The sequence below is a fragment of the Bombus impatiens genome, unplaced genomic scaffold (assembly GCF_000188095.3).
Source record: "Bombus impatiens unplaced genomic scaffold, BIMP_2.2 scf_0582, whole genome shotgun sequence".
NCBI classification, from domain to species: Eukaryota; Metazoa; Arthropoda; class Insecta; order Hymenoptera; family Apidae; genus Bombus; species Bombus impatiens.
In genome coordinates, this window is record NT_177001.1 from 1,130,990 (window position 1) to 1,144,344 (window position 13,355).

The following is a 13,355-nucleotide window of genomic DNA, read 5'->3' on the forward strand; positions in this document are numbered from 1 at the left end:
TTTATGAACGCCGACATCGTGAAAAATTTAACACTAATCGTTCTTCTCTTGGAAGATTAGTATAGTATGTATAACTGAACTTTATAAAATTGGAACTTCACCTTTCTCATTAACCAAAATATTTAGAGGAACCAAATTCTGAAATTACTCAATTTTTTCCTAATATTAACTATGACTTTTTGGAGAATTTAAAAATTATATTTAACTCTACTAGTAAGATAGCTACTTATCTATTAACATTTCAGTTATGAACGAGAGAGTATAATTTAATTATTGTTAAATATATTATTAGATTACTAAATAATATAATAATATTAACCCTTTGCACTCCTGTGTCGAATGTGACTCGACATCAGTTTTTATCTCAGGAGCTCCTTTGTTGAGTCCCACTCGACATTCTTTCAATCCCATCTTTTTTTGTGAAACATTCGAAAGAAAAGTAGGATTGCATCCTGGAAATTGTTTCAAGATATATCATACACTTAAAAATTACAAAATACAACGATAGTGTAAATAAAACTGCTATTAAGTGAATTTGTTTCTTCCTTTATTTATTTAAATTGTCTTATTTTTTAGTTAAAGTAAATTTCAAATAAAACACTTAAAAACGTTGGGAGCTGCTGGTAACGAAATTGAAATAAAATTCAGAGTGCAAAGGGTTAAATAATTATTAAAAGGGAGTTACATAGTAACGAAGAAGAAGGAATAGTGCAGTTCAGTTTTCACGGTTTGATCCTTCCTTTACATTGCTATAATTTCGCGCCATCAATAGGGGAAATGTAGGTCAAGGAAGCATGGTGTATGATCATATCTTAGGCTAAGTCGCAAGTCGTAATGCACAGGAGAGTTAACAGTATCTCTAGTGGCCATTCACTCCCATCGGCTATATGTATCTTTTTTGCTTGTGAAGTTACCCGATCGTGTCGACACTCCTGTTTTACCTACGTATACTATATTCTTGCTTATTTAAATTGTAGCCATAAATGGTTGCCATTGCCCTAGTCTATTCAATTTATATGCTTCCTTCTTCTTCGCTTATTTTTTCTTTGCCTTTTTTTTAGAAAGCGTTTCGAGGTAGATTCGATCTAAACTACTATAATCTCTATAACGATAAAAAAAATATCCAAAAACGATGCAATAAAAGCATCAAAATAAATTGTTCTCTGATTTGAATTTTGAAGTTCAAAGACTATTTTGTTTCAATCTTGATTAGAGACTAATTCAATTTAGAATAATCATAACAAGTATCATACATAAAATATAACATCATAACATGTACATAATGTACAAAATTACACAAACTAGAATACTCGTTATAATATCTAGCATGTGAAACAAATCTCTGCATAGATCCAATTTTTTTAATTGCGTTTGTAAAAAATATAATCAAAGTAATTATAATTTCAATTTGTATTTAAGACTTGCATATATGTACTCAAAATATGATATGAATTTATAGTGTTTGAATTACTTTTAGTTCCACAAGAAATGCGGATACTCAGCAGGGAACACTTTAATCGGTGGTATGGGCTAGCACCGTACTATATCAGTCTACTGCTCGTCGAAATACCGTTTCAAGCAGCTTGTGCAGCGACCTATTTAACTGTGAGTTACTGGTTAACAGGGCAACCCATAGAAACTCCTCGCATAATTTCTTTCATGGTTGTCAGCATAGCCGCTAGTTTAACAGCTCAAGCATGGGGCTTTTTTATTGGCGCGACCACGCCAGTGAAGGTGTGTATTATTATAGTGGCCATATGAAATATTTTAATAATATGACAATAGCCATATAAGATTTTTTTTTTTTAATATTTATTAAAATTACAATCAATTCTCGCGTTTTTTCAGTAAGCCATATAAGATGTTCCAAAATATTTAATTGATTGTGCTAATGTCTTTTGTTTGGAACTACATTACACATAAATAATCCATGAGGAATAAAAGGCTCTCTTTCTTATGCAGTATATGGATGTTATGCGCACATAGATGCGCAAAATCTAGACTATCGATTTTTCAAAGCTTGTTAAAATATAGTTCCTAAAATTTACGATGTATTGAGTTTGATTAATTCGTTACGCAATATTAATCTTTACAATAATATCTTGAAATATTTAAGAGTGCTATTGTTGGATAAATATTAAGAAAAAGGGAAATCTTTATTGATAGCTTATGCATCGTTTTATTATGCAAATTTCTCAATATTTCTGAAAACCAAAGTAAAAGATATAAGAGGTATTCTTTTTAAAAAGAGGATTTTAATATTCAATCTTTTTATGTCCCTAGATCGCGGTATTCGCAGGACCCATAATTGCAGTGTTATTTTCCGTATTCGGGTTCTGTATTCGATACATGGATACGCCACAGATGTTCCGATGGATGTTTCATATATCATACTTTCGCGCTAGTTTCCACAGCCTGTTACACACTGTCTACGGTTTCGATCGGATGGACTTGAAATGTGACGACTTCTATTGTCATTATAAGAAACCAACACAATTCCTTAAAGAAATGGAGATAGTCAACATAAGCGTCGCGAACAATCTCATTTTAATTATTGGTATCGGCGTCTTAATGCATTTATTAACTGCCAGTGCTCTCTGGTGCAAGCTTAACAGAAGATAAGAACTACTTATTTTCTATCTTTGATATTTCAATATCGTTATCAGCCAATTATATGCGATCTTCTTTACCATAGAAGATAGCGCTGAAAGACTTCCTTCAAGGCCTTGTAGGAACGGATCGAAAAACGTTGAATTTTTTGTATCAAGAACTATAGAAATTATCTATTAAACGTTTATGAAGTAAATTCTTTTGTACTGTACTTATGAATTGTACAAAAATTGTGTTGATATCTTAACATTTGAAAACGTGTAAAAATTATGGATTAGTTGTCGATGGCAATGTATGAACTTAATCGTACTATTAGCAAGTAGAGTTTCTGAATATAGATGTATCGCTACACGTTATTCAATAATTATCACATTACTCCGTGATTGCCGGGATTATTACCTTATTGTACGTCTTTTTTATCGGATCTCTTATATCAGAGACTTTCGTAGGAAATGAGTCACGAAAGCTTTAAAATGTACTGTAGTCTCGAATACCTTTAAGAGTTACATAAATGTAATGTAGGATGCACATAATAGCTAAGAAAAAATTCTATTTTTTTATCACGTTTTCATATATTACAATGTTATTGATAGTCTAATGGTATTGATAATTAGATTGCAGATTTTTATGCGTTCATACAGAACTTAAAAATGCGAAATGTATACACAATATACAAAAATACATAAATATTTAAAATATAGTACTCATCGTAATATTCAGTAGATGAAATAAATTATATTAGATTTTATTTCTTGTATTCATAAAAGTATAAATTTGCATAAAAACTCGAGATCTATTGATGATAGTATATTAAATCATTCAATATACTATTTATATGCTACGATTAAAAATAAAATCGACGGTCTATGTTAGGTGTAATTATTGCACTGTTTACGATACGATTAATTTGAAAAATTAATCGAGAATCAAGCAAGTTATCAATTTGAAACATTGAAAGTGATATTGGAACATTAACAAAAATTAAGCACTTGGTTATACTAAAAGTATATGACATTATAGAAATTATAATATTAAGATCAGGGCATTGTTTATATCATTTTCCAGTCAGTAGGCGATGGTCTCAAAAAGTTATCGTGTGCTTATTTTGCTTATAGCGGACTAGAAAAATTGTTGGATTAATTCCTCAGAAAACGTCACGTCTTTTTTTCCATTTTTATTATAACAGATGTAACTATTTTCTGTGATATATTTGTTAGACATTTCCATAACTTTACATAAATAGCAGTGTGTAAATGTAATTTTATGTAAATTAAAAATCTAGAATTAATTCGTAAGAATGAACCGTGACAATTTTAGATGTTTATTGAAAAATATATTCCTATTACAAAATATTTGATCTGTATCAATATTGAAATCGGAAGTTTCAATTATATTTTTCACTATTTCAACACTCCTATACTGTATTTATTATTTGTATAAATATCTTTACTTGCGGAAGGATAAGTTATTAATTTATATATGATATTATACAATAAGAAATAAAACTGTTTATGAATAGGTTCTGTCTATTATTCATTAACTTCTACAACAATACTTATCTTACTTATTTACATTTACATTACAATAAAAAAATGTCTGAACTTTTCCTCATAGCAAGTGGAGATAAACAGAATTAAACAAAATGTTACAATCGAAATCTGCATTTTTTTTATGTTAAAAAGAAAAACTAATAGTGATGTAGAAAGAAAAAGGGCTATTTTATATATTTAGTTTTTATTTTACGTTGTGTATCCAATCTGTTTCTATACTCGGATACATTATTAATTTTTTTTCTTGCATTAATATCATATACAGATAAAACACTAATACATTTCCCCTAATCTATCTTAATTGATATCATAAAGTGATCAGGGGAAAAGTGATGATTTCCTTTCGCATAAATTACGTAAGTTTAAGACAAAACTATAGCTCGTCTCACGCGGGCGCACGCACATATCTTTGTTTTCAGAGTTAAATGAAATCTCTACAGGAAACGAATTTCAAGAGATCATGTGAATACCAACAACTCCATAACGAATTTCTTCTACAAATATACATACAGATATATCTTATGATTACTGTTGTGTGTAGTGTTCACTATATTAAGAACATGATACAATCAAACAAAACATACAAGAAAAACATAAAAAAAACATACCGTCATAAGAAAACATACTAAAACGATGCAAGAGTATCGATAGCATGCTTTTCACGTGAATAAAAAATAAAAATAGATTTTCATGGCGATAATACACTCTTCCGTGTTATAAATGTTTATTGAACAATCTTATAATGAACACACACAATCAAGTACTGTGATTTATTAATGATACTCTTCTAAAGCAAAAAAGATAATTAACATGACTTGCCACGTTAAAGGGATCAATAGTCGTCACAGAAAAATTTTAAAAATTTTTAGTTATATTTTTAATTCGTTAAACATTTCTGTAATCAACAGAAATACATTATTAATTTCTATAACGTGAATGAATCAAGGATTATGTATTCGTAAACATCTTATGTAAAAATTGTACTTTAAGGAAATACATCGCACACTGAATTTTTAGGGGTAATTTGTTATATTTTTCAGTATGATAATTTATATATCATATATCATACACATTTGTTATTTATAAAAATTTTACAGAATAAATATGACATGACAAAATACAAAAGGAACTATACATTAAACATATATTCGCAAATAACTACTGAACCCTTCTAACAGTGGTTTATTATAATGAACGCCTTTAAATACAGTTCTACACACGCATTTAGTGACGCATTACAATTTAACATGATCTTTACCAAGATATATGCAATGCAAATCTCTGAAATATTCAATTTTCGATTACTTCTATCCATAAAACAAAGTAAAAAATTCTTTTTCAATTACGAGATTTTATACGAGACTCGCCGCTTAAAAACTTTTCAATTCTATTCATATTCTGCAAATATATACAGAAGTATATAGCATAAAATTTATTATTTCTTCTTTAATCCTTAAGAATTCGCTGAATGACATCATCCTGTCTTTAATAATCTGTCGAATACAATAAATCATTCTAACTGCGTGTAAATACAAGAGAACAAGAAAAAACACTATGCTTTCTTTTCATTTTGCGTAACAAATTCTGAATTTGTATTAGTTCGTTACTAGTTATACTAGTTACGTGATAAATAGTTAAAAACGAAGCTGCTTTAATTATAGCCATGAATGAATGAAACGTGTCGAAGGGAGGTGTAATTTGTAACACTGTGGTTTCCTTAATATCTTTCTTTTCTCGAAGAGATATTGTAACATCAATATTGAACTTCTTTTTCATTCGACAATATTGGAGTATAATTTATTAATTTTTATTACAACGAATCCAATCAATAAACTATGGCATACTTAAAAATAAGGGAGACATTAAAAAAACAGCGAAACGAAACAGAAAGAAAGAATAAAACGAAGAGAAATGAGATAACGAGACGAAAATGAAGAAAAGTAAAAATTTATCAAATTTGGTCTGTTCTTAACAACGTATACGTTTAGAAAAGACCAAATGATTAGGTACAATTGTTTCGTATATGGTATGTACAATAAATTGATTATTTGTCTCTATTGATTATTTACAACGAATCGTATATAATTTTTCGTTCTAATCACAATGTTTCGACTGTTTCACCTTTCTTTGCGCCTCCGATTCATCCTCCGTGCCATACAGATGATACCGGTGCTTCATTTCGGTCGCAACAGACTTCAATAAAAATCAATCGAAACAATAAAAAGTCAACATAAGTTTGTGATAAAGGAATAAAATTATAGATAAAACATAAAACGACAGAAATAAAAAAAAGTCAGGTGAATCGTATAAAAAAAGAATCCTATTTCTAAAAATCCTACCAGAGTATTCACGGCGGAATAAATTAGTTTGTCACTAAACTCACCAAACGTGACCGAACTCTTTTTGGCATATCTTCCTGTAAGCTGTATATGTCGTTTCGCTTCAATGGAAGTTGGGAACCATCCTCAAAAATCACCTAAAATTAAAAACGTTAATAATATCATATAATGATAAGATTTAAAAATGTTACTAATAAAAATTAATATTACGATACTTTTTTTTAGAATTATGAATTACTTACAGTATACATAATCCGGTGATTTGTACCTTCGAAAATACCATTATACATGTTGCCATCTGTCCACTTCACAACAACTGCAGCTCCTTGTTGTGGTGGATTTCCAGGATCGTAATTCTGTAAAGAAGAATAAAATTCTACTTTAAGATAAAATTCATATAGAAAATGAAATTAGAGTGTACAATAAGAACTTACCATAATATCTGATGGATATAAATCATCGCTGAAACTATCATCATTGAACGTCACCATATAAAATAAAGTATCGTGTATGGAATCTACTTTGGCCTTATAATATCGTGTATTTCGATGCTTTGCCCAAACAGTTTCTCCTTGTCGAAGCGGTGGTATTTTTTCTTTTCCATCGTCATGTCCGTCACACGTTACCTATACATAACCCCCATTATAATTTCAACATAGTTTCACATATATTTGATTTTTACACATATATACTAGTAGAACTCTATTTATTGGAACGAAATTTTATGTAATGACCGATTAACTGAACTTTTGGTAGTTGAATTTACTTATGTAAACGTGAGCTTCTATTATGTAAACGAAAAATTATAGATCATGAGGAAAATTGATGAGCTCGTATTATATGAACTCTAATTATATAAATTATTTGTCCCCCAACAAATTCAAATAAATATAGTTCTACTGTATATTGTTTATATATTATATATATTATACCCTTATTCTCTGTGATGTATATACCTGAAGTTCAGGTGAATTGTATACGGGAATCGTAAACGTAGCGCCAGAGACGAGACCACAAGACGGATGAAACAGATTGCTACAGTGACTACATTTAAGACATGCGCCATCCTTTTGCCCACAATAACAACACTGTTGTTTAACATTATCTGGTTTGATAGTCAATACGTTAATGGGGTCCTTATTTATAGCATCCTTAAAAGTGACTCCAGGTAATAAAAGAGCGCATAGTATATGTGCCCAATTACCATCGCTGGTTCGCTTAAGAGCTCCTCCCCGCATAGGACACAAACAACACATCTACGTAATGGTGAAAAGTAATTAGAAAGTTTGTTAAGAACAGAAACAAGACTATGGTTATCCCCAGCGATTTTCAACATTTTTTATCATACATAAATTAATTACTAAAATTTTGCAGTATATATTTGCAGATTGAAGACAGAGCATTCATGCCGGACAGCTATTGTTTTAGTCAGTTTTTTATTTGACAATCTAAAGGAAATGAGGTCAGTGATTCTAGCCAAATAGTAAGGCATTGCATGTTTTAAAAATTCATGGAATACCTATGGACATCGCATGGAACAGTAATTAAAAATCGTTGACTGTAACCATAGTCTACCTATACAAAATGGAAATTCCACAGATACGCACCACTTGTGTTTTACCAGCTTTGCACTTATCGCAAGCCCAATTTCGTAAATCTGTAGGTAAAACAGTGATTCCATAACAGGAGGCATGAACCGTGACATGACACTCTCTACAACGTAAAATCTTATCATTTTCCGGTTCAACCATTTGTTCTTTTGAGTTGGCAACGAATATATTCGCAGATACCTAAAAAAAAAAAAAAACGTTTCTATAATATTTCTTCTAGGTATTTGTATTGTCAAATGAAGAGAAATTCTACCTACCCATATCGGTGAACTCTCTGGTAAAACGGTGGGCTTACAATATTTCCAGTCTGGTGGCATTAACCTGCCATGTCCATTACAACTTGAGGTAAACGGTGCGCAAATGGCACAGTGAGATATTTGAGCACTCCAATAATCATTGAATGCTTTTAGTAAATCATTATTTGGAACGGTAGGATACAACATGTCCGATATATGTCCTGGTACCATTGATACACGATGAGACACCAAAGGTGATTGATCCACAGAGCACGTAACTATATTTGACTCCTCCAAATTCGACGTTGCTGCAACCATTTTCATCTCAGTGGATTCTTTTTTTCTAGTGGTTGCTTTCTTCAATTTTTCTTTTAATTTCCGTCTCGAACTCGTTAACTGCTTCAATGGTAGTGAATTGGTACTCTCCAAACTCTTTTCTATATTCTGAGGTTGCAGTTGATCATCGACTACTTTTACGTTTGAAAATTGTTCCTCCTGTTGCGAGGGTGAAACAGTAATTGATTTTTGAGAATCTTGTAAGTCCGTGCTGGAATGATTTGTAGTGTACTGTGTACCAGTATCTAATGTCGTGATATTTATATTTTTGCTAATAACTTCCAATGAACTGTCCACTTGCGTCGATACGGTCTTTACATTGCTAACAATTGTACCTGTGCTCTTAAAGATCTTGTTACAGATTTCTTCCTTTTGATTAATTGGCTTTTTTATAAATAACTGATCTTGCGATTTTGGTATAATCTTCACGAAGGAACTAGCCGTACTTGGAACGGAAGTAGTGGTCTGTAAATATTTTTTGTTAAAATCGATCATCATCGAGGGCTGAGAATTTAATGCAATGTTTGTGCATTTTGAAGTTGTGGTCAAAAAGAACGTATTGTTGCCCGATAAATTTAACGGGGAAGACGAAACAGAGACTTCAGGTATTTCTGCGTTCGTAACTGTTGAATGAACTTGCTTGTCGTCTCTTATATCCTTCAAGAAGAACACGCTGTTATTACTAGTAGACGGTTGCCAAAATTTGGTTGCTATCATTTTCGATGTATCCGTAGAAGATCTTTTTCCTAATGGTTGTGCCAAAATTGTATTTTTAGTAAAAATACCTTCCAATCGTGGTATCTGAATGGCGCATGGAGTTACAGATTTTGAAACTTTCACGCGTTTCGTTCCGTTCCCTACTTCTTGAGATGTTTCCTTCTGTAAAATCGGTGGCTTAGAGAAATTAGTGTTTAAAAACATTATGCTTGGTCCCGAGAGTTTAGGTTCTTGTGATTTGGCGATAGGCCAACTCTTTGGTGAAATTACTATGCTTTTGGGTGGTACATGAGTATCGCTCTCTGCTCCAATAGATTTCTCAGTGCTAACCTTTGGAGATACTTCGGTCGCTGGTATATTATATGCTGATTTCAGCACACTCAACCTAGGAGCTTTTATGATGTCTTTTTTCGAGTAATTAAGTATCGACCTTTCACTTATAATCGTTCCTACACTTTTACAGCTGGTGTAAATGCCAGGTTTCGTTTCTTGTATAGTGATTTGAGTATCCCCACTGATGAATTCAGATTCCACAGCTTTGTCAATTTTGTTAGCAGCTTTCACTTGATCCAAAGAAATATTCTTCAATGGAATTTGCTTAGAAAATGATGGCTTTATTGTAACTATGCTATCTTTTTTTGTACTCTTCGCATACAAATTTACTTGCTGTTCCACATCATCTTCTAAAATCTCCATTTCTTTTGTATCTCTATATGTAGGAATTGCAACTTGACTGCTATTTGTAATATTTATAACATTCTTCTCTTTGGGACTCATATTAGTATCGTTATCAGCAAAAGTCGTCGTTCCTGATATATGGTTAGTGGTTTCTTTATTAATTGTTGAGGATTTGTGTAAATTAAGACTTGGCATAGCCATAAGTTTCCGCTGTACGTCGGCGTCAGACACATCCAAAGGCTCGTTGGTATCGAAAATAGACACATTCAAATTTTTACGTTTAGTTTTATTTATGTTCTTTGATTTAATCTTCTTTGGCTCTCCACACTTCGAATGTTTTTTCTTCTTTTTCACTGGTTTATCAGTGGTGTCCGAAAAGTCAGATTCTTCTTCCATTTTTATGCTTCCAACGATATCGTCACTTGTTATAATGACGTTGGAACTACCTGGAACTACGTCGCTTTCTAATTGAGCACTTTGCTCCGCAGGAGGCAAGAAGTTATAGCTTTCGTCTACTTCCTCTTTTATTTCAGTCTTTACTGTAACTTCATCAGTAATACTTTTGTTGTAATCTTTCTTGGACTTTGATTTATTTTTATCCGTATTCCTTTTCTTCCTTTTTCTACTCTTTTTACGATTGTAACCGTCATCGTATACAGAAGCCTCATCTACATCTACCAAAGAAGTTATTTATTAAATTAAGTAAAAGGATGAGATCAGAAGAAAATTAAAATAGATTAAAAGAAAATAATCAATATTTTCTATATATACATAAGAATTTAATAGACAAACATGAACATATATTGAGACCAAAAGACTCGATCATAATAAATAGGATAGGTCTTTTACCCATTTCTCCTGCTTTCAGCCATATATCTTCTAAAACTTCCAACTGTTGTTCGTCTGGTTGATCATATGCTTCTTCCAATTCTAAATCTTGTAACACTTTCTTAACATCTGGTGGAATATCAGAACGGTTTACTAATTCTTCCATGTCAACATCCGGATTTGTTGCCATTATATTCTTCTTTTTATGTATAGTGTGTCGTTTATTTTTTGGAGCAGCGTTCAAGTAACTTTGTGGTAATTGACCATTGCTACTATTACTACATAGAAGATCCATTTGAGAAGGCATAGGTGCGGCTGTTTGTTTAGGATCTTCAGGATGAGGACCTATATCTTCTCCGCGTAACCATAATTCATACCTATAATATATCATACCAAATTAATTTTCTTAATCTCTCTTAAAGATGGCAAAATCTATAGATTTTACTTGACTTTTTTTGTAAAAACTTGTTCCTACCTTTCTGGTTGGAAACGTTTCACGAATGTGTCCATAGATATCTTAACCATATCTTTACTACAGGTACATTGTATAGCCCTTTTACCATATTCTACCCATCGTGGTGCAGCGAAATTCGTGGATTCAGCGCAGTTGAATCCATGATTGAAACCCGCATGGTATCCATAAGGGAAAGTGATCATAATTTCTCCAGCTTCTTGCGTTATCTAAAAGATGAAAAGAAAGATGTTAAGTCTAATTTTTATCTCTATACTAACTATTCTAAACAATTTTTAGGGTACATAAATAATTAAAACTTACTTTATTGTATGGAATAGAATGTTGCTTCAATATTTGGGGAGAAATGAGAGACATTTTATGACGTAGAAAAGCCCGACAACTTTGATAACTTGATGGGAAGTAAAAACTAGCTAGTCTCTCTAATCGTCTGCCATGTTCTGGTGGTATAGCATACCATGTTTTTGGAGCTCCAAAATGTAAATAATTTATCGAATACAAATCCATATCCTCTGTATGCCAGGCAAATGTAGTTTTCCACATCCCAAAATACAAGTATGCTGTATTAACACCATCGATAGATATACCATAATCTTTATTCACATAATCAAGTATTGTTCCCAAATGATTAATATTCCACTCTTTCACATCTGGATCGGTTAACGAGCCAGATACATCTGCCCCATATATAGGTGCAACATATGTTATATTCTTCCAGTACTTCCTCTCTAAATCTTCGTAATCAAAGTGACGAGGAGTATTATACCGTTCAGAGTTAGCCAATTTCCTATATTCTTTAACAGTCATTGATTTCTTCTGTATGTTAATTTGCTGATATAGACCTTGTTTGCCAGTTACTACCTGGCAAATTGGTGCAGGAATTGTGAGATCCATATCATCCAAGTTATAGCCTCTTTTTCTTGGGATCCACTCAACCGGAGGAATTACTTTCGCCAAGCCAGCCTTATGAGCTCCTCTGCTTTCCATGTATTCCACATACTTGGTAAAATCTTTGAACTCTTCGTATGTGGGTCTAAAGACTTGGATACGGGGAGTTCCCCGTGAGATATTGCTAACCATTTTTTCCTCAATTTATTCTACTGAAAAGGAAAAAAATGTGAATCTTTTATATTTTATGACATTTTTCGAATTAGTTGATTCAATTAAAGCTTTTATATTAGTATTAAATATTAAACTAAAACATACAAAATATATTATGGCTACTCATAAATATGTATTATTATAGACAAAATATATGATGTAATCTTCCAAATAATTCATTCAGAAATTTGCAAAAACCTGAATCATAAATGTATTGTATAAATAAAACTGTAAGAATCATGACATATAAACATAAAACCAAAACAGTTTCGGGACGTACGTTCCGGTTATTTAACAATAAACAAACATTTACAAAACAGACTAACATAGTACTACAAGTACGGGAAAATGTTATGAATCTTTTCTGTTCATTGATGTTTTCGCAAACAACAACATTCAAAAACGAGAAGTAAAAAACGAAGTACTATATTTTTGAGACGATACGTGCCGGAGATGCATAAACAAAATGGATGGTATCTATTGTCAAGAAATTCTTCTTAAAATAACTTCTCTACGACTTTCTGTTAGTTTTCAGGAAATGGATTGATACATCATTAAACACCAAAAAGTAACTTATGTTAATGATTTGTATCATATGTTTGATTCTTAAAAAGGGATTTTCACCTAAGGATAGCTGTGTTCACGAAATCTCGTGTTGGCAGATATGTATATTGACCGACACAAATCAACGTGTTTCTAGGTTGTACGATCTTTTTATAGCGTCGTTAAACACGATGTGCTACTTACATCAAAATTGGACGTTAAAAATCATCTTTTCTGTATAAACACCATGTTCATCCAAATATTGTGGTGGATTTCACTATTTGACACATCAACCGCTATGCCCCGCGCGTCTCATGCAACTAATAAAGATGGCA

At 31.8% G+C, this 13,355-nt stretch overlaps 2 protein-coding genes across 5 annotated transcripts in view; one reads left to right on the forward strand and one right to left on the reverse strand.

Annotated features, from left to right (window-relative positions):
* LOC100748016 (ATP-binding cassette sub-family G member 1) overlaps nt 1–3,726 on the forward strand; it is a 35,311-nt gene extending 31,585 nt beyond the window's left edge. Inside the window, exons 9-10 of the mRNA XM_003491655.4 lie at nt 1,478–1,734; nt 2,284–3,726. Coding sequence (XP_003491703.1) covers nt 1,478–1,734; nt 2,284–2,622 — 596 coding nt within the window. The 3' untranslated portion in view covers nt 2,623–3,726. The remainder of the gene's footprint in view (nt 1–1,477; nt 1,735–2,283) is intronic.
* Nucleotides 3,727–4,327: 601 nt separating this feature from the next.
* Nucleotides 4,328–13,355, reverse strand: LOC100748259 (lysine-specific demethylase 4C). 4 transcript variants are annotated; one of them, XM_012388873.3, is made up of 11 exons: nt 13,225–13,355; nt 11,680–12,476; nt 11,380–11,585; nt 10,926–11,281; nt 8,367–10,750; nt 8,107–8,289; nt 7,456–7,755; nt 6,934–7,125; nt 6,742–6,855; nt 6,544–6,636; nt 4,328–6,353 (listed from the first exon to the last, which is right to left on the reverse strand). In XM_012388873.3, the coding sequence occupies exons 2-11, from the start codon at nt 12,454–12,456 to the stop codon at nt 6,255–6,257; spliced, it is 4,704 nt and encodes a 1,567-aa protein (XP_012244296.1). In that variant the 5' UTR covers nt 12,457–12,476; nt 13,225–13,355; the 3' UTR covers nt 4,328–6,254. The 4 variants fall into 4 exon arrangements, with proteins under 4 accessions (XP_012244296.1, XP_012244297.1, XP_012244298.1 ...); XM_012388874.3 differs by having other exon boundaries at nt 11,680–12,473; nt 13,225–13,354; XM_012388875.3 differs by having other exon boundaries at nt 13,250–13,348.

Bases quoted from the DNA above. Each gene is read 5' to 3' on its own strand.
- LOC100748259 (XM_012388873.3), bottom strand. From the start codon at position 12,456: ATGGTTAGCAATATCTCACGGGGAACTCCCCGTATCCAAGTCTTTAGA. The intron at 11,282-11,379 runs GTAGGAACAAGT...GATATATTATAG, and splicing joins AAACGTTTCCAACCAGAAAG to GTATGAATTATGGTTACGCG. The intron at 8,290-8,366 runs GTAGGTAGAATT...TTTTTTTTTTAG, and splicing joins CAGAGAGTTCACCGATATGG to GTATCTGCGAATATATTCGT.